General features: G+C 33.5%; 2 protein-coding genes across 4 annotated transcripts; both read right to left on the reverse strand.

Annotated features, from left to right (window-relative positions):
* Positions 1 to 3,408: 3,408 nt before the first annotated feature.
* Positions 3,409 to 5,693, reverse strand: LOC106765725 (scarecrow-like protein 15). Its single transcript, XM_014650431.2, has one exon. It carries the CDS (start codon positions 5,391 to 5,393, stop codon positions 3,756 to 3,758), a length of 1,638 nt encoding a protein of 545 aa, XP_014505917.1. The 5' UTR covers positions 5,394 to 5,693; the 3' UTR covers positions 3,409 to 3,755.
* A 9,333-nt stretch (positions 5,694 to 15,026) lies between these two features.
* Positions 15,027 to 25,190, reverse strand: LOC106768837 (probable protein phosphatase 2C 55). 3 transcript variants are annotated; one of them, XM_022782654.1, is made up of 6 exons: positions 24,697 to 25,190; positions 23,590 to 23,914; positions 22,627 to 22,776; positions 17,181 to 17,471; positions 16,084 to 16,202; positions 15,027 to 16,012 (listed from the first exon to the last, which is right to left on the reverse strand). In XM_022782654.1, exons 1-5 carry the CDS (start codon positions 25,005 to 25,007, stop codon positions 16,182 to 16,184), a joined length of 1,098 nt encoding a protein of 365 aa, XP_022638375.1. In that variant the 5' UTR covers positions 25,008 to 25,190; the 3' UTR covers positions 15,027 to 16,012; positions 16,084 to 16,181. The 3 variants fall into 3 exon arrangements, with proteins under 3 accessions (XP_022638375.1, XP_014509680.1, XP_014509679.1); XM_014654194.2 differs by lacking the exon at positions 16,084 to 16,202 and having other exon boundaries at positions 15,033 to 16,012; positions 24,697 to 25,189; XM_014654193.2 differs by lacking the exons at positions 15,027 to 16,012; positions 16,084 to 16,202 and having other exon boundaries at positions 17,001 to 17,471.
* Between the last annotated feature and the right edge of the window lie 1,813 nt (positions 25,191 to 27,003).

Here is a 27,003-nt window from a genome sequence, read left to right on the forward strand (position 1 = left end):
CTCTTCTTCTTTCAAGGTTTATCATATTCATCTTTTATGGTTTTTTCATCTACTTGTTATGGCGCATTAACCATTTTTAACAAAGTGAGCACCTATGAGGGAACATCATGTCCTACCACATGTCACCGTTGGGTTTCCTCTATTTGCAACCAAGGATGCTCTTCGAAGGCTCTTCGTTTGTTGTAGGTTTCTATTGGGGCTCTCAGTGGTACAATTCAGGGTGTTGCGAGGATAACACGATGCTTGGAGAAGACGTGAGATGGTGGTTTGGGTCGCGCTTGATGGTGGTTTGGAGAACATGTTGCAAGGATGTTGCAAAGAAGATTTGTTGGTAGTTGTTATAAGTTTCTTACGGTGACTTCTTGTGCTTTTGGAGGTAGTTGTCGGTAACTATGAGTGGTTTATACCATTAGACACTTATAGTGATGTCTAGTAATAGCTCATAGCACATGGAGAAAGGGAAGAGAAAGAAAAAGAACGAGAAGAGCAAGAAGAAGACATAGAAGAGGAAAAGGCGGTTTCCCTCATTCTACTCGCGTAAGAGAGTGAAATAATAGTGATTTGTGAAGACAAAAAAAAATCGGTAGGAAATTTGCCATTGTTTTTACTAATTTTTTTATTGACAAATTTCTTCGTCGATAAATGAAATATGTATTACAAACAGATTTATCAACAAAAAATACATCGATAATTGAAATATGTATTACAGACAGATTTTTCAACAAATTTTTCTGTTAATAAATAAATTATGTATTACTGATAGATTTTTTTTGTCAATAAAACATGTCGGTAAATTAAATATGTTTTATCGATGAATTTATCAACAAAGTTTTTTGTCGATAAATAAAATATGTATTACCGATAAAAAAATCTATCAATAATTAAAATTTCAAAAATTCATGCGTAAATTTTAAATGTTAACAAATTTATTTTTGTAGTGAAAATAACAAATATTTTTTACTTTTAATTTTAACTTTTATACAATCATTCAAAAATAAAATTTTAAAATATGAACTTGAATAAAAAATAATTTTAATAAAATTGGTTTAAATAAACTTGGTCCTTTTAAAAATACAAATTTAAATAATTTACACAATACAATATAGGTTTTTTAAAACAAGTTCAATTTAATAAGCCTAAACAAAAATTATAAACATGCAAAATTAAATTGTAATGATTCATGTTCACTAGTGCAAAAACGCTGTTTAACGTCGGTTAATTTGGGCTTTTAACGTCACTTTCACAACCGACGTCTATACCGGTGAGGGGACGTCGAAATTCGTCAGAACCGACGTCCTTATAAACGTCAGTTAACGATATCCACTGACATCTATATAGACGTCTGCTTATACTCACACCGACGTCTAATTACTCTATATAGACGTCCATCTATGATTAAACCGACGTCAACATGAATATATAAAAGAGGTTTAAAATGACACTAACCGACGTCTATGTTGTTATAGACGTCGGACATGGCTTTAACAGCGTCTAACAACGACTTTGTGTTTTAGTGCAGTTTTGATCCAGGCTTTCGGTAGCATTGTGTAACACTCTCCTCTCGCTAGTTTCCCCACAAAAAAAGCTTGCGTCTTTTGAATCTTCTAGTGCTTTCAACCCAAAACCGAACCTGGGTCCATGGCTACTTCCAATTATTCAACCGCAACAGAAAAAAATTACGGTGTCGAGAAGTAGACAAGGACCCAAGTTCCATTTTGGGTCAGAAGAACTAGAAAACTCAAAAGATCGCCACTCTTTTAGTGAGAAAACTAGCAAAGGGAGAATGTTGCACTATGTTACCCAAAGAGTGGATCAAAACTGCACTAAAACACAACACAAAAAAGGTAAATTTTAATAAATTGAACGACAAGATAATCGATAAAAAACTAAAGAAAGTTTAAACGGTAAGCATAAGAAAAACCAAGCACCTGAGATGAAGAGAGAAAAAGGAGAGGACGGAGACAATGACGTTATGAGAAAATACAATGCAATGCCGGAAGAAATAAAAAGTAGAGGTGCGCAAGGGAGTAAAAGAACAGGAGAAGCAGAGAAAAAGGAGAAGAGATGAAGACGCGATCAGAAACTGAGTGGTTAGAAGGGTCTGCGGTTTATTTAAAATGAAATTGGGCGTCGGTTGCGCCAGAAACCAACGTCTATAGACGTCAGTGTTTGATCGGGATCCGACATCTATTCTTCTTAAAGAAGCTGAAAAGATTGATGCTTGATTTCATGTCAGGGTAGTTCACGTCGGTGCCCCTCCTAGCCGACGTCTAAAACCCTCGAATATGGTGAAAATAATCAATTACAGGAACGTAGACGTCGCTTACGTTCAGAACCGACGTCTAAATTGAAGGATTTTTGTCTTCTCGCCTTCCAGATAGGCCTTAGACGTCGCCGTTTGACTACGTGACGTCTAAGCGCCTGGAATTTGGTGAACAACATTAATTGTAGCCCAGTCGACGTCGCTTGTTCAGGGGATCCGACGTCTATTCCATGTCTAGAGCTGCACAATTTAACGTTTGATTTCCTGTCAGAGACTGGAACGTCGGTACCCTTTTTTAGACGACGTCGAATTGTCTGTCTTATCACATACCTCAGGCAATTTGACGTCGGTTTGAGGCAGGTGCAACGTCTATGATATCATAGACGTCGCCTAACATCGAAACTGACGTCTAGTTTACCAATATATTTACGATAATGCCACCGTGCAATAATAGACGTCGGTTTTTCACGAAACCGACATCTGATGGGTGACGTTAAACAACATTTTTGCACTAGTGGTTCCTCTCGCCAATAATATTATTTTGATTTCTTGATTTGTTTTTAAAAAAATTGCAAATATTTTTTTTCTAAGTTAGAGTGTTATCTAACACTTGGATATCCTGAGAGTGGTACATGTTCCCTTAATTAATTAAAATATGTGTACCTGATATCTGCATACATGTTGATTAAAAAGTCTCCCAAATATGATTTCAGATTGTTTTTGTCTGTGATATTTAGAATCAAATTTTGTAGTTCCTATAATTAGAAGAAGAAAAAAACACTTGTTTTATTCTGGGCATAGGCTTTCTGAAGTTGTATCATGTATTGGAATACTTGTGGTTAGGTTTGAAAAGCTTCATCTGGAAGTGATGGAACTGACCTTATCAGAAAACACAGTACCAGTCTATCATAAATCGTTGGTGCTTGTTTTTCTTCCTTTTGCATTGATGTGCCATAGAATCTTCTCATCTCATCATGTCGCCTCCAACAACCGTCGCAGTTTGCTTTTCAGAACTTCTCACATAACAAAATCAGAAATTCAGCAGCTGCTCAAAAACCCTATTCTTCACTGAATATGCCTATTATCACCATGCACGTGTGCTGAAATTTATCTCTCACTTTTCTACCAAAGTATTCCACACCATAAGCAATAAAGATATAACTATTCATTTCCAAATACTTTGAATCAAAAGCCAGATGTATCCACCCAGAATCATATGCTAACTCTTCTCAAACAAATTGAATAGACACCCCCACAATTTATCTACATTACATAAAGCAAAAAAGTCTGGAAAAAATACAAGTTTATGTACCTTCCAGGTTTTTTTTTTTTTTTACATTTTAAACTTTTCATAATAAACTAAATTACAGTTAAACTAGAATCTTTGTCAAAGTGAACTTGATAATAAAGTTCACATCCTAAAACAGGTAAAATAAGGTTTTGGTGTCGTTGGATTATTTTTACTTCTTCTCTTGTATACTGTATTATTATTCTAGCACCGCCAAGCTGACGTGGCAACCATGGCTCGTTCGTGCCAGCAGAGCACCAATTCGGCATGTCGTTTTTCCACGTGGAACCCTCTGATTTGCACCTTCGCCAGCAAACACTCCGCTTGATAATCGGCGAACTGGCTCAGCTGCACTGGCCTCATTCCGGCGCCGTAAAATGCCTCCCTCCACGGTGGTGACCTCCTCCTTGCGCTTTCCACCGCTGCGAAGATCTTTGGCCGCAGTAGAAGCATCTCGATCCTCCTCACCCACTCGCCGCCTCCCCCGGCCGCCACAGACGCATCCAGGGAATCCAGCATCATGGAGTAAAATTCCAAGCTGTTCACTACGCCTCGCCGAAAAGAGGCTGCAGCGGTAGCCTCCGTCCACCCCTCGCCGTCCACGAACACTACCACTCCGGGCGCCATCCTCCTCACGTCGGCGAGGAACGCGCCGACGCTGGCGCCAATGGATCCGAGGCGGCAAAAGATCGCCGGCGACAGCAGCACTGCGATCTTCTCGCCGTCGACGAACCTTACCGCCTTGAATGACACCGCCTCGAAGGTCCGAAGCGGGACGAAGTCCACCTGAACGCGGATCCCGAGGTCATGCGCAAATTGGTTGAGATTCTCGCGGACGAGGCGGCTCTCCACGGCGTACTCCTCTGGCACGACTGCCGTGATGCGGAGGAGCAGCGAAGCGCCCGCGGCCTTCTCCGCGATCTCTTTCATGAGAGAGGCGTATTGGATCCCGAGCCCGATTTCGAAATCGATGACGTGAACGAAGGAGGATCCGTTTAGGGTTTCTAGCAAGGCCTGGTTGGTGGTGAAGATAGAGAACATTGGGATGGGAGAGATTCCCGAGAAGGCCTTGAAAGTTTTGATGGTTTGAACAATCTCGGCCATGGAGGAGAGGCGGTTGGAAGCCGCGCGGTTGGAACCGGAGAGAATGGAATGGAGAGCATCTTTGAAGTGAAACGCGGCTCGGTGGAGCGGCTTGGCCATGGGTGAGCGAATGAGGCGGGTGTTGAGGCGTTCGAGTATGGCTTGAGCGAGTTGGAAGTGACTGCTGTCGAAGCAATCGGCGGCGCGGATAAGCTCTTCGATGAAGTCCCAGTTGTTAACGTTGATGGTGGGGTTGTGGTGGTGGTTGAGGTCGTGAAAGGAATGGTCCAAAGGGTTGGTGGTGCTGTAGTTGTAAGGGAGGTTTTGGTTGTAAATTTCTGAAAGCGAGGTGAAGTCAGGAGGGTGATCAAAGGGTGGGTCATGAGAAGGTGGAAAATCAGGGATGCATGGATTGATGTTGTTAGGCTTGGAGATGGTTGTGGGAGAATCTTCGGGTAAGGCTAGGTCCTTCATGATGGACTCCCACCAATCGGAATTTGGCAAGACATGATCGTCCAGGTCTAGGGTGTTGTTGGTATTGGTTGTGGTGTTGGTGGTAGTGGTGGTGAGGTTATGTTGAGGTTCTGGCTTTGGGACAGTTGGTTTCTTTTCGGGACTGGGGCTGCGGCAGAGGTCGAGGACGGAGGTGGGTTCGTAGGTGAAGGTGGGGTTGGTGGTGTTGGTGGTGGTGGTGGTGTGGAGGAGGAGGTTTGGATTGGGAGAATGGGTATTAGGCTGTTGGGATGAGGGAACTCTCATCTCTAAGAGAAGGAAAAGGAAAAGCTGTGTTGTTGTTTTTGTTGATGATGATGATGACGATGATGCCTTTGTAGCTTTCCCAACAGAGTTGTTCTATTCTTGTTTGTTCGATGGCTACTTTCCTTGTGGAACGTGGAAGAGTTTAGGAGAGTGAGAGAGGCCTTTTTATCTTTGCGTGTCCTGTGGTCTCTACGTGTGTGTGCGTGTGTCTAAAACACCCTCTTCTCAGTTACACTTAATATCTCTATCGCTCTCTCTCTTCAATCCCATCTATCAATACATCCATGCATGCATACCATGCATCTTCTACCACCACCATCCAAGAGCTTCTACGTCAAGCTGCCTTTTCATTTTACTTTTTTTCCCTCCTTCTCTTTTCATTTTATATTAGTGTTTTCAATAATAATATATTAGAATCGGTTCTATATAATAATAATGCATGAATCACCACTATTATTATTATTTATTATTAAGCTTCAAAACAAATCTAAAATTATTGGAATCGGTTTGAATTATAGGAAAACCAATTTTCACACACAAGATTCACATAATCAATTCCATCACACTCAAGAACCAATTTCTCTTTCAACACGCAGCCAACTTAGAAGCACATCTTGATCCAACATGAAGCATGCAACAAGCATCTTAATAAAATATTGAAAAAACAGTGTATATGCATGTAAACAAGAAAGATTTTTATAAAAATGCATTAATCACTCACATTCCTGCCTCCATGAAGAGAGATTGTCTCATATGATAATCGTTTATATCTCTGCATTCTCACTCCTGAATAAAAAATTTGCATTTCAAATTCCTGAATCCATCTCACCAAATCTCATAAATTGTTAATTGCTGGGAATGAACTCAGCATTAAAAGGGTCCAAGTTAAACCGTTGAAATTGGTCCCGCAAAAGCTGTGTATAATGGACCCTCCAAGACAAGTACTACCACCCTCTTTTTTTATACATATAAAGAGAAGTTAAGGGAAAAGGTTCATCATTAGCTACTTTTCATGGACGCTTTAGCTGCTTTATCTTTCACTGCATCAAAAATATTTCCATTTCAACCTACAAATTCTAAGTGAAATACTAATTACAAAAGTTTAAGAAATTTGAATCTTTAAGAAACTATAATTATCATTTACTTTTTTTAAATAATTTATATTTTTGCTAATAAATTAAAAATGTACAAGCCACACTACCTTAAATAATTTAACAAGAGAAAATTAAGATCCGAATAGAAATCATTATTATGAAATAGAATATCTTAGTGCAGAGAAGTAAGTATGGATGTGAAATGTGAAAATGGTTAAAGTTAAGAAAAGAGTGTTGATGAAAAGGAATAAAGTGTTTTTGACTTACTGGGTTTTATTAAAGTTGAGCAGTAAAAAATGTTGGGAATTAATGATGATGTTTAAGCAGCATGCATGGATAGTCCATCCAATCACATCGACTAAATTGTCCGTACAAAGAAAGAAAAGTACTTTAGCTTTATTCTTTTGGTGAGATAGATGCATGACTCATGTGCCAGGTTTTCATATCCCAATTCAATTCTCATTATTACTATTATTATTATTACTAAGCTTTACTTGTTTATGGCCTTCTTTGACATTCTAATTCACTCATCTTTTTCGTCTATAAAGCATAATCACTTCCATCTTTTGCTTCTACTTTCATAATAGTACTTCATACCTTATATATAAGAATCGGAGCATTATGCCATGGTTGTTTCCGCATAAGTATCATTTACATTAATAGATCTTTGGGTGTAATAATTTTAGTTAAATAAGAAAGGAGAAATTGTATCATGACACATTTATTTGACACAAAATATAAGAATAAAATAATTATAAAAGTGTAAAATTTTATATTTTTTAAGAAAAAATGGAAGAAAAAATAAATAAAGATAATATTAAATGAATGAAAAAATTTAAGTGACTCAAAAAATATTTTTTATAGAAAAGTGATAAAAATGTTTGGTCTAACTATAGTATTTATATAATCAACTAAGGTTGAGACATTCCAAATGTCTCATGTATATATCTATAATATATATACTTTGGTGATAAAAAAATGTTATTGATAATAAAATATTATGAGTTAAAAAGTAAAAAATAAAATATGTATCACTTCAATATTAATCAGGACTTTTTAGCGAATTCTGAAACTGATTTCGTAACTTTTTTTATAATATAATTATGAGGGTGTTTACTTCTTGATATTTTATTCACCTGATATCGGATATGGGTTGTAGTGTAAAAGTTAGTCTTGGATGAGATTCATGTCTTTTTATTTTTCTTTTTACATATTATGCATGGTTTGGAACAACTCAATTCTACTTATTTAATATTTTTTTCATGATATATCTTAGAGTTTAGTTTAGTTCTCTGTTAAATATTAAATAAAATTAAAATTTTCATGTGTAGGTTAAAAATGAGTCTTTAAATGTGAGAAATCAATACTCAAAAGTGAGATTCATGTCTTAGTGTCTTCATTTCATAAAACATGACACATTTTCTATGTCAATTATACAAAGTTATACTTATGCAGAGAGTGAAGGAAAAAAAAAAATACATGAAGTTTATACAAGGGCCTTATATAATGAGCCAAAAATATTTACGTAGGAACAATAAGTTTGTAGCCACCTATGTTGTTGATAGCTATCTGGTTTGAGTTATATAAAACAAGAAAACACCACAATGTTGTCATGTTTATGTCAAATATTAAATAGAATAAAACTATGTTTTTAACTAATTATGTTTTCGTCTACCATCACTACCTCCATTTATGATTATCGAATTCGTTCCAAATGCAAGACATGATACTGTATTAATGTTATCTTATACGAATACTAAGTAGAATTAAAATTTATGTACCTTTTATCCTATTACACATGTTCTTCATTTACATTTATATCTTATCATATTTAAACAACAAACATTTCGTACTAGTATATATATTAAAACTTATACGAATAAAACTATACTATTATATTATTTATTTAAAACTATGTTGTTTATAATAATTATTTACTGAAATGGAAAATAAGTCAGCGTTACTTTTTGACAAATGATATATTGTTTTGAGTTTGTTTGTCTATTTATATGTTGTAAAATGTATTCTTTTATATAATTTTTTAATTTACATAAAAAATGTGAGAAACTTTTTAAAATATTTGAATTGTTTATTAATCTAATTTTTATAATATTTATTTAATTACTCTAAATTTATGTTAATGTGTTTTTTTCTTACTTTTTATTTATATTTAGACTTAATTCTAATATATATATTTTTGAGACGTGAGAGTAGGAAGTGACGTGTTATGGTGATGTATTTGGAGACAAGTGTGGACCCAGTGAGTGGTATAAACAAATCAAGCATTAGGGCATTGTTTAAATTTATAAAGATGCTTAGGACATGTATAGTAAATGCTTGGAGTTTTTTCAGGTAGTAATTTTACTATGGAATAATGTCATTAAAATTTCTCAAAAATAACTCGTTGCTTATGGAAGTAATTATTGTTTAAATTTAAAATTTACTATTTTTTTTTTAAGATGACAACCACTGTCATGAAGAAAAACACATGAACCACCAACAACATGAAACTACAATAAATCAAAATTTACGGTCAGATATCAAATAAAAAAATAACAAATAGATAAAATAAAAAAAAAAGAAAAAAACATCCCATATAAAAAAGAAGTTACAAAAGAATGAAGGAGAGGGAAAATTTATTATGTGTGATTTTGGTTAAATGTGAGAGATTTAAAATAGATTTGCTTATAAACTTAAATATTAGGAAAAGATATATTTAATATTTAATGGTTATTAAAAAGATAATGTAAAATTTCTTAAAAAAAATTTAGAGTTCTAAGAGCGAGAGTAGAGCTCAAAAATATATATACTAAACTAGGGTGAGTGTTATGTTTGGATGAGAAAGAACGTTGCTAAATAGATTTGAAAGAAATGTAAGAGTATAGGGAGAAGTTTTCACAGTTCAAGTAAATTGAGGTTAGAGAAGTTAATATTTCATGTGATTGTGTAATGAATATCGATATGCATTATCATGTTTTATGTTAATGATTAAACAAGAGTGGGTATGTCTCCATGAGTACTTCTAGACGTTTGTGCAAGTCCACACAATTGCTACATGTCTCCATGACTAATACGGTTTGAGCATGTCCCCATGATTATTATGGTTTGGACATGTCTCCATGACTGTTATGAGTTGGGCATGTGTTAATGATTATTAATAAATTATGTGTTATGATATATTGATAATTATTTTATTGCAATCTTTGTTATATTAATTTATCCTTCTATTGATAGTTGTTATGTGATGAGTATCCATATGCATTATCATATTTTGTGTTAATGATTAGATGAGTCTGAGTATATTTTTATGACTGCTCCTAAACGTTTGGACAAGTCCCCATGATTGTTACAGGTCCCCATGACTGTTATCATTCAAGTACCATGACTTCTAGAAGTTTGGACATATGTCCCCATGACTACTATATGTCCCTATGATTAATACGTGTTTGGGCATGTCCCCATAATTGGTACAAGTTTGGGCATGTACCCATGATTGCTTCGAATTGGGCAAGTCTCCATCACTACTATGAGTTGGCCAAGTTTTTCTAACTACTATTAAATGATGTGTTTTGACTGTGATGATAGTATATATTATATGAGAATAATAATGAAACAATGGATACATAATAAAGATAGATAAATAGAGAATAAGATGAGTCTGAATTAACAATTTACAACTTATAATTTTCTTTTATTCAAAGTAAAAGATAATTTAGTTTTGATTTCTCTCTTTCAATAAAGGTCTTAAGATTATTTAGTGTAACTATTTTTTTTTAATAATATTTTGTAAGTGGTCATTGTAACTTAAGCATTAAACAACTCAATTTTCTTAAAAGAAAAAGTTATTTTCAAAGGTTTTTAGTAGAAATTATTGATTGTTTATAACTAAATTACTTTAAAAGTATTGGGAAAAATAGTAATGTTACATCAGAGCAATGTCTTTGTGACCTAGGTATATGTGAGGAGTCAGCTTATCATGTATGTTATGTATACGTTATGTGTATGTTGTGTCTGTAAGAGTTTAAATGTTTTCTTTGTGTTCCAATTGTTGAGTTTTTCTCAGTTATTGGTTTATAATCTATAAATGTATTTAAATATAAGAGTTGACATGAGTATTATTTGTGAATGAGTTGTAGATTTACGTTCAGATTTATAACTTTAGTAATAAAGGACAACTGTTCAATTTAGATTCTAGGAAAAGGTTATGAGTTTTAAGTAAATTTTATTTTATTGCAATTCTTTTAGAAGTCAAAATAATAATCTGAAAAAATTATTTTCGATCACAAAAATTTTATTTATTAGGAGAATATAAAATTCTAAAAAAATTATAATAGTTAAGAAAATAAATAAATAAGTCTAAATAGATTTCTTGTAAATAAAAGATAAAAGAGTTTAATAATTATCTAATAAATTACATATTGTTAAATATGTGAGTCAAAGGTGGTTAAGTAGTCAAAGTTGGAAAGAAAAGTGAAAAAAATTTTGTATTCAACTTCCCTAATAACATTTGTTAATAATAAACGTATATTGTTAAATATTCTTGAATATTAATAAATGATAATTAACTATTTTAAAAAGATTTATACATATGCCATTTACATCATGTATCATTCACACATAAGATTTTCACTAAAGATTCAAAAGCGAATTATAATAGTTATATAGTGTCATTTAATTTTCGTTGTTACACATTTATTTAAATGTTACGTAGTAGATATTATTTTAAATAAATATGTTGTTATTTATTATCAATTAATTAATTTTAATGAGAAAAATAATTATTTTTCTCCAAAAAATTAATTTGATTTTAATAAATTTATACAATAATAAAGACTATCAAATACTATAATTAATTCTAAATAAAAATATTAAAAAATTCCCTTTTAAAAAAATAATATAAAACCATACTACGGTTTTATACATGAATGTTTGTAAGAAGATTTTAGAATACTTTATATGCAAAATTAAAAAGCATCTGTAACGAAAAAGGATATTTTTTAAAATATTTTAAATAATAGTAGTAGTGATAATTAAATTCGATGGCTTATTTTAAATTATTTTAGCATAATTTTTTAAAAAGACAAATTAATTTAAATTTTGTTTGTAAAACTAACGTGAAAATGAATCAAACTTATTTTTTTATAACAGGCTTTTACCCTAAACAAAGGGAACACAACTAAACGAGAGTAAAAGGAAATCATAAAAGGAATATATGTCACAAAAAAAAAAAAGATAAATACATATTGATAATTGTTTCATTATACATATATTTATTATTATAGAGCTAGCTTATATATATAAATATATATTTGATATGATTGTAGAAAAGTTGTGTAAAAGTATGTTATAAAAAGAATTTGTGGGATGGAATATATTCGTAAGTATGAGGATACATATTATATGTTACGTGACAGATAGAGCATAAAGATTTTTGTTAGATAGAAATATGTCCCTTCATTTACATAACCAAGACACACCGCACATATCTTTATCTACCACTCCTCCATTATTGTAAATAATGTTACACTTTTTTCTTTTTTTTTTTTTTGTTAATGGAATTACCACTTTAACAGAAAGTTTGGCCACCTAAAAAATAAAGTCTCTTTATACCCATTTTCTATTCTCTATAGTCTTCTACCACACTTGTCATTACATCCATAACCTCTTTTCGATATATAATCACTTATTATAATCACTTATTATTGTAAATCACTTATTAGAATCAACTTATTACATATAGGATCCAATGCTAGCTCTCTATTGCAAACTTTCTTTGCAATTTCATGTATATTCTTTAAACTAATCCATTCATTGTTTGGATAATCAACTTTTCATAATCATATTTGTTTACTCAGTCCTTCTAGAATGTAATTACTTGCATATTCTGTTAACTATAAGATTATATGGTGTATCGGAAAATTAAGATATAATAGAAATGTGTGTGTATTTGCATATACTTAAGCATTAAGATAGTGAGAAAGGAAAGAAGGACACGGGAGTGACGCGTTAGGGAAAATGAGAAAGGAAGCTTGAAGAGTACAAAAGGTGAGAGAGATTGTGAGATTAGATGAGAGTGTTATGTTATGAGAGAGTAAGAGATTCTGCTTTCGTTTAAAGAAAAAGCCTAAAAGAGGATGTCATTTTTCATTGCTCCCTATCTTCTATCTTCTCCATCCTCTTCTTCCACATTCATACCCAAAATATATATATCTTCTCATTTTCTCAAATATATATTAAAAACTTTCCTTTCAAATTAAGTTTCAAACACTTCAAATATTATTGTTTCAGGTTAAAAATAATTTAAATATATATTTTTATTTTTCAATCTGATATCCTTTTTAAAAACAAAATTATGATAGAAATTTTAAGTTTCATAACAAATAATAATTGGAATGTCATAACTAATCTTTAATAATGATATTGTAACAAATTCAAAATCAAAATATTGATATTGTATGTGAGAATGAAAATTCTCTTAAACTTTCAAGTGAGATGTTAAAAGTCTCAATTAACTAAAAATAAAATTAATTTATAATATATATATATATATATATATAAATACTTTATTTTATAAAATTATTTTGTAAGGTTGATTTAAACTTCAATTTTATTTTTTAACATAATATCATAGTTGTTGTTAGAATCTATTATAACAAGAATTGTTATTTATTGAACATATTGTCGATTTTGTATGTTGAGAATCCAAATGTGAGTCTAAGTCTTACATTTGGTAGAAATGAGAAAGTGTAACATGAAACTCATTAATCAATTTCCTGAAAGTTTTTGATAAAAAATGATATCAATCCTTTATATGATTAGATTCAAATTTCATTGGTGTTGTATCTTCCTAGTAAACTTCTTTCTAAATTTTTTAGACTCAAATAAATAAATACAAATGAGTTAATAATTTGTATTAATTTTCATTAGTTTTTCATGTTACATTGGAATTTTAGTTTTTCTTAATTTAAGATTAAACCTAACATATTTGTTTAATTGAAATTGTATATAAAATAATAGAGAGGGTTATGGTGATAGTATTAAAATTCCGTGCATGTTACTCAAACTCCGAGTGAGGCGAATCTGGTAGGTTTCAACGTTAGTTAGCTTATATAATGTCATATTGCATTAAAGTTGAAGATGTTGAATAATATAGTGTGTAGTTTTTATTGCCTGGTTTTGTATTTCCGGCATGTGATTCCTTCCCATATTTATGTTCATAATCTTCTTCTTCTTCTTTAGCTTGACATTAGTTGACGTGAGATATTATGACACAACTTTCTGCTCTATGGAAAAAGTCACAAAGATTTGTCGTACTTATACTATTTTCTATTTTCTGCCACTTCAATGGATCAATGACGTTATCAATTCCAATGGCTTCTCTTCGAAAAGGAAATTGTCTTCCATATCAAAAATAGATGTCTTTTATTGGATAATTTTTTTTTCTTTTCTTTTTTTATCTAATCAAATAGGTGTCTAATGTCTGATTAATGACATTATATATTTTCATAGTTTAAAATACGGAAATTCTAAATTTGAAAAAAAAAAGAAGCTCTGTATAATGAAATAATACAATTTGCTGACAGAATACAATGGTGTATTAATACAAAAAATGTGATTAGTATTTGTTTTTAGAAATATTGAACATTGATTATAGTATTCGATATATTTATATATGTGAAACCGACACATCTTTTTCTACATCTATCCGAATACATATCCAAATAACAAAAATGAAGCATTTTTCAATATATATCTCATTCCTTTAAAAAAAATTAAAAAAAAAAAAACAATTCGATGATGTCATATAGCTAAAAAAAAGTGCAATTTAGGGACAAGAAATTGAGGGAAGAAAAAAAAGTAAAAGTGGGAGCTTAAAGTTTGTAATTTGGGCCTTTCATATAAGATGCCAACCTTGTCTGGTGGCTTTAAAATGTGTTGTGTGATGGGTCCAATGGTTGTATCCCACAATAAGCTTGAGGATAGGACAAAAAACAAAAAGACACGTTTGATAGATGGCAATGACTAAACAAAAACTTTAATTTATGCCGTCTTTTTCACCTAGCACCAAAGATGCACTTTTAAATGTCCAATCCAATACTTAGTATCAGTTTCAAGAAACTACGGACCATAAAAATAAATTCATTTTCATTTAACCTAATATTAATTTTTTTTATAAATTTTGTAAAAACAAAATATACAAGGCAATGCCTAAACAAGCAGACATGTGCTTGATGCAACAAGAATATTTTACAGAACTCTGTAGTTAGTATGTTCACCTGATCGCCTCTGCTCCCGCACTTATGTTCTCAACGACATGACATAAAAACGCCATGCACCCTGCTACGTTAAGGAGATTCTAACAAATCCTTAAAAGTGTTTTTTATATTCTAAGATATGATTCATTCATTCAATTAAATTCTGATATGCTATTTGTAATAAATGCAAGTAAATAAATCGTTGATTTAATTTAACAAAATAACAATTCAAGTAAAGGATGCTGTATCCTCTATTAAAACAATACTCATTAGGCTCAAATGCCCACAAAAGTATTCGGTAAATGTTTTTACAATGATACTGTTCCAGGGGGAAGGGGGCAGACGTATATCAAAAGCATATCATAAATTAATGCTTACTTTTTTTACAAAATAAACTGACTTTTAAGTTTGCAAAAACCAAATCTCAAATTATAGGAATCACTAGCATAAATTCACAGACAAATTTCCAGACACTGCTACGTAGAGACAGAAAAACAATAGTAATTGATGGATCTAGAGACAAAATGAGATTTAAATCTAACCCAGACCTTAAGACATTAGATTTATGAGTCCCAATTCTTATATGATTTTTAACTTTCTTAATTTTATCCAATGCAAAACTTAAATTCACATTTGAATTCATAAGAATAATAGCTATAACAATAACAGAAAAGGTTTGCATTAACCAAGCAACAACGGCAGCTTAGTTTAACTAATTACCACAATTCCATTCTGACCCAAAACTTGCACTCCAACTATTACCAAAATATTCCCAACGACGTATTCTTGGTGCTTTACGAATTAGTTTCTTCATAAATATTTATATAAAAACGTAAGATGAAATAATTTCTCTCTTAAAGTTAAAAGCAGCTTTTTAGAAAATCTGGTCATTTAACTCCTCTAAAAGAATTAATTTTAACTTGGCCTAAATTAATTATAGTTTATGGAAAAAGGTTTTTTTTTTCTTATTTACTTATATAAATGTCTATGGAAATATATTTTCAAACAAAACTTTTCAACCTTGATAGTCCTAGAGCATAAATAAAAGCAAAGGACCATTGGGGCATTTGCTACCGGTTTCTGGGGGAGGGGGGTCATTCCTCCTTTCCGTGTACTCATTTTGTATTTGCTTGAGTTTCAGGGTTATGCTTGCATTTAGTAGTGGTTGCAGATGACAATTTTCCCTTGCAATATATCTACCAACATTCCCTTGTTTATTATCATGAAAGCTTCTCAGCATACGCTCCAATCCCCTGGTTTTGACCCCTCACTGAAACAGAACAAGAAAATGAACACAACTCCTCAGCCAAGAGTATACTAAAACAGAGCCAACATACTCACCAGAGCCTCATCCCCGTATTGCACCAGTAATTAAACCCCTGATCAAACAGCATCACATGCAAGCTCCATAAAAGAAGCTACATATGAAAACACATGAACTATGCAAAACCCCATCCTACCTGTTTAACATACAACATCCTGTCCCATCTTAAACAGATATCAGAACCAAATAAAATTATCTAATAAAACCTAAACCTCAAATAGCAGAAACTCAACTAAAATATAGACCACTGCTGTGTCTATTTACACACTATCAAGTCCTCCCGTTGTGAGCCACAAACAACCACACCAACCATCTTAAATGCAATTATTTTCAGGAAACAAACCATTTTGCAATCAAACTAACCAGTAAAGAACACCATCAACCTCTACAAAAGACAACCCTCAGAAATAAACCTCCGTTGTGACATTGTCACCATTCCTAACTGTAACAACCATGAAGGACTATTCTGCCAAAATCAAAAACCAGCCCCAGTCATAGTCAAACCCCTAGCAGATCCACTGCGACACTCTACCCACACTCATGCTTGTGAGTGTCACCCAACAAAAAAACTAATGACATGCATTCAGTAGAATAGAGCACAATTTTTGTGTAAGAATGGGATAAAATTTCAATTGACCATACCCAAGGGTAATTTGTGTCATTTCCCAAAAATAAATATTGACACGACTCATTAACCTCTATCTGGTTCAAAGGTCCAAGCTTGGCCCAAGGGTTAGCGTGTAACTACAATAATATGGTCTATCAAGAAAGAATTCAATATGGTTTTGCAGCTGCTGTTTGTCAGGGGATAGTTGACTTTAAAGATGATAATTGATCGTTATACTAAAGCTATTCGCATTCGTGAAAAAAAAAAATACAAATGGCCAAAATAATTGGTGACGTATAAAATGCAGAGCAAGAAGATGAAGGCGTCATTGGGAAGAAATTTATGTATGGTAAATCACTATAGCATGTAAGCAATTCAAGTTTTACAGAAGATTTTGAAAAAGTAGCACATTCAGGACAAAAATGACAGACAAGGCTACAAACCCAGCCCCTGTAAATAAACAGGAATATATATAATACAACAAAGCTAAGATGGTGAAAAACTCACATATGTTGAGCCAGTTATGTATGACACTATAACTGTTATGTCATCAAGCTTCCCACCATAATAATGGAACCCAGCCTCTTGGGCAGCAGTAGCAAATGGTGTCTGTCTATTCCTGTCCAGTGCTCGCTGACGAGCCAGTGCTGCTATCTTCTGCGCAGTTACTTGGGGTTCTAGTCCAGCTCTGACTGCCTTCAAAACAACTTCAGCAACCTCATCATTGTACAGATTGTCAAACAATCCATCTGTTCCAGCAACGACAACATCTCCTGGCACAACAGATATTTTGAATACCTGGATGTGATTGTGATGGGTTTGTTAGTATGTTTGCTTTCAAGAGATATTATATGAACTTGTTTTGAAATTCAGAAACTTAATATGCTACGAGGCTTCCTATGAAAAAAAGTCTAGGATGTTAACTGCTCCAAGACCCAAATAATACTCGGCAGGACAATTTCAGATTAATATTTAAAAGCAAAGAGGAAACTGAAGCAAATAAAAATTTCATCTGCAAAGGTGATAGGAGCCTAGCAACCATGGACCCAACTGCATCATCAAATGATTTTCCTACGATGGATGTTTAAGACAAGGGCCAAGCGTAGTACCAATAGTCCCTTTGGATGGAAGGACTTCATGCACTAAAGATTTCAGAATCTATCAAAGATCTTACCAATGAACTGCCAAACTGCTATAGGATAACTATTAAAGTATGGTATTTCCTTTATGATTCTATTTTTGCTTTTTCGTACCTTTATGAATAGACAAGAAGAATTATTCAGAAATCATTCTTCCTTAAATTCCTTGGGAGGTGACATTCCGAGCCTCCAATTCAGGAACATTTTCTGTTCTCATATACATTGGTCCTTTCATTGCATCCATCATGGCTGACCCTAACCAGATCTATGCTCAAACATGGGTTGAGGCACTGGCTCGTATAGGAGGAGCTGTTGCAAAAGTTACCCAGAACCAAATTACCCCCAACTGATCAGAGCCCCCTCTACGCTAAAATTGATGAGACTATCAGTCAAGTTTCCAACACAGAAACCTACTCTAAACCATTTACTTATAGCACTAGTTCTCACCCTCAGCCCTTGGTGTTTCCCATTTTGATGGAGCCGACGATATGCCTAGGATATTTAAAATATCCCAATTCTTTGATTACCATGCTTCCTCTATTGGTGAACGCTTCCCAAATAGCAGCCTTCTACCTTAACCCTGCACTTAGTTGGTATTATTGGATGTACAGCAATAATAACAAAATATTGTCTTGGGCAGATTTTCTCTAAGCATTGAATTGCATTTTGCGCCTTCTTTCTATGATGACCCTAAAGGTACTTTATTTAAACTCAATTCAACCAACATGGTTTTGTTAACCACTGCCTCTCCAAATTCGAGAGTCTTGCTAATCGCACTGTCGGCCTCCCAGCCTTATTCCTTGAGTTGCTTCATCTCCAACCTCTCTGTCAGTATCCACCATGAGGTTCAAGCACTCCCAGCCCTTAACCCTCATCCAAGTTAAAAGGATGATTTACTTGAAGCCAAAAAGTTTCACTATCCTCTCTACCTCAGTCGTTACCCTTCCTACCCCTACCATAACACCACTCAAACACCTCACCCCAACTGAATTATCAGATTGTCGCAATCTTGGTCTTTGATACAATTGTGAAACCTTCCCACAAATGCAAATCTATATTCCTCCTATTTGTGGCTAACAAAGATATCCCACATGGCCCTGTCTCTCATCCTCCTCTTCTTGATACCAACCCATCCCATGATCTAAGGAATTCTGCTACTTTCTATATGTGCAAAGCATTGTCGATATTTTTCATGGTCACCAACTTATTGTGTTGTCAGTGGCGATAGCACTCATAACTTTATCCAACCTCACATGGTTCATTCTCTCAACCTCACACCTCAAGTTACCACACCGATGAGTGTCACGACCAGTGATGGCAACAAACTTAATTTTTCCACTATTTGCAAGGGCATTTTTGTATTTCTCTTCAAATGCATTGTTTTTAGGTTGAGCTTATCATCATTGACCTCGCAAGAAAAATAGGTCTCTCTTTCACCCTCTTATCACTCTAATTATAAAATTGTTGATGGGTTGTTACTTTAATAAGGTAGTATTTGGCTTCCTGATAATTATTTTTTCATTCCCTTGCTATTAACTGAATTTCAATCGTCTACCTTGGGCGGCCATATGGGAATTGCAAAGGCTCTTAGCTAACTTACCGATATCTCTTGGCATGCAATAAAGTACGATATCATCCAAATCATCACTAACTTCAGTTTTCCCCCAAGCAAAGTACAACACCAAGACCCCTAATTTATTGCAACCTACACCTCCTCTTACTGCTCCATGGGATGTTTGTCTTTTAGATTTCATAATCGGACTTCTACCATCTTCTGGTTTCACCATTATATTAGTTGTTGTTGATCATTTTTCAAAAGGTGCATGATGTGAGAGTAAATGTAAGTGCATTCATGTCTTAGTTTAGGTCATTTCCATGCATAATTGCATTCATTGAAGGATTTAGTCATGGATTATCTTTGTTTCGGATCATACATTGGCATTTTGTGTTTTTTGATGTAGATTGGTGATTCTAAGTGCCTAAACCACATTTTTGGAAGATTTGATGGACAAGATAGAAAGATGAATCCAGAGAGTTCAACAACGCAGCTGGGGAGAATTCCATAACCTGTGGAATTTGCTGGAGTTTGCTTCAAAATGCAGTGACAAAACAGAGAGCTCCACAAGTGAGTTGTGGTTTCTACCACAACCNGTGGNTTCANGTCAGGATTTGGCAAGNGGAACAGANAAGAACACAGGCAGAGTGGGGAATTTTCCATGGGCTGTGAAAGTTTCCAGGAGCAGTTATTGAGCAGTTATTGATCTCTTTTATGACTGATTTAAAGAGATTAAATTAAAGGATAATTGGAGGAAGTTAGGGAAAAGGAAAACCACTCTCCTAAAAAAGAGGAACTAGTGGAAATGATGGGGGAGGAATGAAAACACGTAGAAGAGGGAGACAAAATGGGGCATTCACGCACAACAAAAGGGGCTCTTCTTCGGCAGCTTTTCATACTTTTATTTTTTGAACTTCCTTTACATTATGCAGAACTAAATTTCCTTTTGTTAGTGGATTGATGTAGTACTTTGGATTATATTTTCTGAACCTTTTCAATTGATGTCAAGTTTATTTTAATTATCCAGTGTTCTATTTATGTTTTTATGTCAAATCTATGAGCAGTTTCACAGTTGGGAGATTGGGAATTGCTTGCGTTTATAAATAGAACAGATTAGATGCTGTCACAATTGGGAAATTGGGCAGGACTAGTTAGTTTGAATTGAGATATGATTGTTCTTCATGATCTTATTGAATTTGTAATTGGCCTAAGGGATTGGGGATTCAAATTCAAGGGATACGTTTGCTCACTAAGGGATTAGGGGTAAACAAGCTCTAAATAAACTCAAGTGGATAATTATAATTTACACATCGATTGAAAAGGGGAGGAAATTATATGAAAAGGTATGAAATCAATTCTCTAACATTGTTTATACTATTTGAATTTCCATCACTTGTTTATGCTCATCATTCTACTTGACAAACTTTGTTACTCAAAATTAAGTAAGTTAGTAAACTGGTACTCAACTCATTCAATCCCAGAGGACGATATTTTGTTACTACAATATGATTGGTACACTTGCCAAACGAACATCAGTGCACATTTTTGTCCTCTCCCTACACATTTCAATGACTACAACAAAGTTGTTCTCAGCTTCATTGATATGGTTTGCAAACTTCATGGGTTCCCAAGAAGTCTTATCTTTGATCAGGACCCTTTCTTTATCAAAACTTTAGGTAAAAGCTTTTGAGGTTGAGTTGTACCACTCCACATGAGTACAGCCTATCACCTTCAAAGTGATGGCAAGACCGGGACCCTTAATAGGGTGCTTGAGCTACATCTTTGTGCTTATGTCAATAGTCAACCTTCACAATGGCTCAAATTTCTCAGCCTTGCAGAATGGTGATATAATAACACCTCCATTTTGCTACAAGAATCACACCTTTCAAAGCCACTTTTCGGAAATCTCCTCCCGTTATTCCCATCTACTTTCCTAGCTCCTCCACATTGAATTTTTTGACTGCCTTCTTTCTTCATAGGAAGATTTACTTGCCTCTCTTACTTACCAATTGCATAAGGCTTAACAAACTATGAAGGCCTGTGTTGATATAAGTAAAATTGCACCCTTACCGTCAAGTTTCTATTTTGGGATCCCCTTACAAAAAAGTTGAGCAAATGCTTTTATGACTCTTTTGAGATAATTAAAGTTGTTGGTCATTTTGATTGGTGTTTGGCTTTGCTTGAATTTGCCTAGATTCATCCAGTTTTCCACTATTCCTTACTCAAATTACCTCATAGACCCTTTCCCACTACTAAGGACCTTCCTGCTATCTTTTCTAGTCCCAAGTTAATAACCCAACCCCTTTCCATTTTGGATTCCAAATGGGAAATACTAGTGACCTTCCCCGTGGTCCAATGGGCAAGACTCTCTCCTAAAGACACCACTTGGGAGGATTAGGCTGACTTGACTGTCACTTACTGTATTGAGGACAAGGTAGTTTTCCAAGAGCCGGGGAGTGATAGGAGTCCAGCAACCACAAACCCAACTGCAGCATTAACGAATGGGCCTACAATGGATGTTAATAAAAGGCCCAAGCGTAGTACCAAACCTCCTTCTGCTTGGGAGGACTTTGTGCACTAAAGACTTCACAATCTATCAAAGATTCTTCGTAATGAGCTGTCAAATTGCTGTAGGATTATTTCCTTTACCATTTTGTTATGATTCTGTTTTATTTCTCCTATATATGGATGTATAATGCACCAGGAAACATTATTCGGAAATCATTCTTCTCTAAATTCCTTGGGAGGTGACATTCCCGACCCCTCCAATTCAGTAACATTTTCTGATCTCACATCCAAGTCATCTTAAATGTGCTTAATATACAAAAGGGAATATTGAAAATGAGATACACCTTTCATTTTCACTCCCCTCTCCCTGTATTTTTTTCATTTAAAAGTAAATAAAAACCCTCTTTATTATTACCTTTACCAATCAAACCTCTTGTTTTATGAAATCAACCAGAAAATATAATTAGGATATGAAAGAAATTTAAAATGCCAATCTTTCAGATTGTTGACATTAATCACAAGAGATTGGAGGAAAGTTCTGCAAACTCAGTTTCGTGGCACCAGAACCATCCTGTCAGAAACAGTAAGAGTTGGACTATACTGTCTCAACAAATAGTCCCTGGCATGAATGCTATCAGAAACGGGTAAGAGGGTACAGCCTCAACAAATAAGAGCCCCATGTTGGAAATTTCCATATTGCTAATGTAACGTCCTTAGAAGTAAATCATGTGTGAAATTAGTGACAACATACCTCACCAGAGCTGGGTAGATCACATCCATTGCCACTCTCCAGTTGATACGTAAAATTGAAATCATGCTGTTGAACAGGGGACCTGAAGATGGTGCATCCATCTCTAATCACAATGAACCCACTGTCACCTAAATTAATGGCATGCAGTCCCTGGACCAAGAAACCAAACATAGTAAGCAAATCAATCATTTGATTTACTCTTTCACTTCCTTTCATATTAAAAAATCTAGCTACCCAGATTTACTGGTTGTGAACTAATGGGCATCAGTCAATAATGATGCACACTAAAACATCAATAACTTAGGGCTTAGGAGCAGGTTACACAAGAGTTAAAGTTATGTGTTTGTGTTCATGCATGAACTGTATATTAAAATGAGTATAGTGGAGAACAATGACACCAAATTCATGAAAAACAAGATGGAAAAAATTGAGCAAGCTTTAATTTTGTTTCCCCTGTGCCATTTAGATATTAATTTCAAAGGAACCTAACAGTAGATACATGCTAAACTCATCACTAAAAGGTAACAGTAAGTCTGATCCTGGACGTAGACAAGAATCTAGTTTTATGGTACAAGATTTTACATTAGACATCATATGTCGTAAAAATACAGATGCTACGGAGATGCATAACCTAATGTTAATGTAATGTTGATAATGTCAACAAGGTAAACAGAACAACTATTCAATATATAGCACTAAAAATGCAAACGAAATCCAGAAACCTCTAGTACTGTACAACAGAAAAGGAATAAAACCATTCGTGTGACAAAATGCAGATGTTGGGGAGGGAGATGCATGATCTAATGTAATGTTGACAAAGTCAACAGAGTGAAAAAGAAACAGACATTTAATTTATAGCAATAAAAATGCAATTAAAAAAGTCTGCACGCATCTAGTGCTTCCAACAGAAAAAGAAGAAAACTATTTTGATAGTAAAAAATTTAAATAAAAATAACAATGTACCGTATCAGTAAGGGCAATGATACAAGCTGTTGATGAACCCTTGGCCTTTGTAAATGAGTGAGCCTTCTCTAAAACACTTGCGGGATCAACAGAACCTTTTGGTTCCTCTTCAACTGCTCTAACAGAATGGGACATGAGTTCTTGAGCAAACAGTCCAGCATTAACACCAACATCTGCCCAGCCACCTACACCATCTGCAACACCGATTGTTTGTTCATCTACGCAAATAAAATGTGCATCCTCTCCACCATAGTCCTCCTTATCCGGATGTGGTAGGTAACATGACCCCGAAAACAACTTCAACTTCTCAGGACCAAAATTTGTTCTGAAAAAGACAAAAAATTATTTAACATGTCTACCTTGTAGTTGTGGGAAACATAAATTAAAAGAGGAAACCTCATCTTCAATCTTGATACTAAATGTGTAGCTAGCCCATTGTAGCACCTAACTCTGATAAAAAAATTACTTCACTTCTGTCTAGAGAAAACGTCACTCACACTAATACCTTCTCATAAACTAACGCAAATAATTTTTTACCATCGCTGAACAAAGTCATAAATTAAAATAACTTGAATAAATTACTAAAATAAGAGTTTCCTCTAAAATAAAAACACCATACTTAACTCTCATTCTAGTTCCTAGGTATGTAACCATCAGCCACTTTGGTACAAGATGTTCATTTTAATCATTTATTCATGTTTACCGTCATTACACACACAAAAAGCAGGGGAAAATATATTTGAAGTCTCTCAGGTTTCGGTCTAAAGTTGCTTTTAATCTCCATACGTTAAAAATAACGATTCCGGTCCTCGCTGAACTCCATAGAGAGGGGCAAAATGATACAGGAACCAAACTACTTCTAATCTTTTTAAGCGTGCGTTTGGTTTTCATTCGACGCCACCAGACTCACGTCAAGTTCGAAGCTACGGAGATAGTAGCTTTCACGTTTTGTTTTTTCCATTTTAAAGTGAAGATGCAAGTGTACTGAAAGAATGACTAAAACCAAAGACGAAGAATCTACAACACGTCCCACCCTAAAAGTATTATAAAGCAAACGACAGACTTAAATTCAGAGAAGAAAACAAGGGTTTACAGAGAAAGACGTACTGGTCGAGTGAAAATGTGGAGGAGGAAAGGTGCTGAACATGAGGCGTTGTATCGGCGGAGCAGCAAGGAAAGGAGGAGCGCTTGGTTCCAACAAGGAGCGAGCTCGGATTCGAACTCCTCCATGTTGAATTGGAGGTGGAGCACCCGAAGTTCAAAAGACTGTTCAACGGTTGCAATCTTGTGAGATTGACGGTAGCTCGCAAAGCGGCGCGGCGCGTCCTGTCCCGGAAGCGAACGCCGGAGGGCTTGGCGGTGACTTCTTCAAAGTAGACATCTCCGAGAAGAACGGCATTGGAAGTGGAAGCTGCCATAGAATGCTGAGAAATGAGGAGTGAGAAATGAGAAATGAGAAATGAGAAACGTGAAGCTGAGATGGGAGAAGAAGAAGCCACGAAGATAGAGGAGAAGGTCTCGGTTCCTCTGGAGCCTCAAAATCTTGAGGTGGGAGATTGAAAGAGACAAAACTCCGATTTCTTCTCCAAGTTTGGCCTCTTTATCTCTGGTTTTTATTTTTCAATTCAAATTTGAATATTTTATTTTCATTTATTTGTTACATTAAAATTCTAAGTCCCGCTAAAACAACGAACACAGCTGGATAACACACCAAATAAAAATTAACACAGTGCGATAGAATTAAGGTTTATCATTTCAAATTCTATAAATTTTGAAAACATTTTTATATATTTATGTGTCTTTTCTTTTTTTTTAACTTTTCTTTGGGTATCATTATTTAATTAATATAGAAATATTATTAGAATAACTATCCTTTTACTGATGTTACTATGAGTTTTTTTATTGATTTTGATAAGACTTGTTTTTATTCAAATTGTTAGGATTAGTTTTGTTATATATACATTAGTCGATAGTGTAATGTGCGACTATTATATAAATAATTACTATTTAAAAAAATTGAAATTAATTTTCTTTCTACAATAAGAATTCTACATTTGAATATATGTTAAGAATTTTATATGAGAATAGATTATTATTGATATATTTAAGATCTCTTAAAAATATCAACATAAATTATCTCTGAGTTAGTTTAAAGAATATCTCTTCAGATATTTTTAAACAACTCTTACGAAACATATTCTTCTATTATTTTGTACGGTACGTCCATAGGAGTAATGTCTATAAATTTTAAAGACTTTACTATGGTTCTTCGAATGTAAATTAAAATGAAAAATGAAAATATAATCATGTCTAATACTTTGTTATTACGTGTTATTTATATAAATAAATATATAAACATTGTTTTATTTTTATTTTGCCATTTTTCCTTTCAATATTTTTCTTGTTTTCGTTACAAATTTTAGAAAAAGTAAAATTACACTTTTAACCATTATTAATAAAGGTAAAAAATTATTTTCTAAAATCAAAAAAATCTACAGTACGAAACAAAAAAGGTATTGACAACTTCTCAAATACTATATTTATTTTTTCTATTAACTAATAGTTTATAGTATAAAATACGGAATGAAATAAGATGACATACTTTGTAAGAAAGTAACAAGTGATGAGATAGTTGGAGAAACCAATAAGAAGTGATACATTAGACAAATCGATATACATATATTATACCCATTATTGTTAGACATGTGTTATTCTCATAGAGGTTATAAATTTTTCTTATTTTTTAAAATACTAAAAATTTGGAGTATTTTTATTTTATTTTATTCTATTTTTAAACTTTAAAACAAGGTTATTTCTGTTTTATATTATTTATTTTATTGATGTGTTAATCTATTTTTCACCGTTCTGAAAATCTAATGCAAAAAGAAGTAAATTTTGATTTCTTTCTTCATTGCAGGATTCAACATTAGTAATTTTGACCGAAGCAATTCCTTCTATCTTGATTAAGGTTCTACTTTGGAAAATTTTCTTATTTTTTTTACAAATTTAGCAAAAACCTAACAAAATTCAAATTTTTTTATTCAGAACCTTTTTTAATTCAATATTTGAATTTCAATAACTTGATCCATGCCTTCTTAGCTCATTCAAACTGGTTTTTATTCAAAATTTCTTTTCTCTTTTCAAAGTTTTGAAATGACAAGAGTAAAGTGTAGTTTTAATTTCTTTATGCATTTTATCATATTTAGTTAATTAAGTCTATTCATATACAAAAAATCGACTTTGGTCAAGCTCAATTTTCTTTTAGTTGAACTATTAGAATTCTTGTTTTTTAATCAAGATTATTCCCTCAAAGTTAAATTGATTAGACAACTTTAAACTTCCTTCTATTTCAAACTAGCTAACATAACTATTTAATTTCACCCTAAATAAAACTATGAAAAAAAGTTCTTCAAA

This window comes from Vigna radiata, chromosome 7, assembly GCF_000741045.1.
Source record: "Vigna radiata var. radiata cultivar VC1973A chromosome 7, Vradiata_ver6, whole genome shotgun sequence".
Lineage (NCBI taxonomy): Eukaryota > Viridiplantae > Streptophyta > Magnoliopsida > Fabales > Fabaceae > Vigna > Vigna radiata.

Coding starts and splice junctions, on each gene's coding strand:
- LOC106768837 (XM_022782654.1), bottom strand. CDS start 25,007: ATGGCAGCTTCCACTTCCAATGCCGTTCTTCTCGGAGATGTCTACTTT. Junction 23,915..24,696: donor TCCACATTTTCACTCGACCA/GTACGTCTTTCT, acceptor TGTCTTTTTCAG/AACAAATTTTGGTCCTGAGA. Junction 16,203..17,180: donor ACATAACTGGCTCAACATAT/GTGAGTTTTTCA, acceptor TATGTTAAACAG/GTAGGATGGGGTTTTGCATA.
- LOC106765725 (XM_014650431.2), bottom strand. CDS start 5,393: ATGAGAGTTCCCTCATCCCAACAGCCTAATACCCATTCTCCCAATCCA.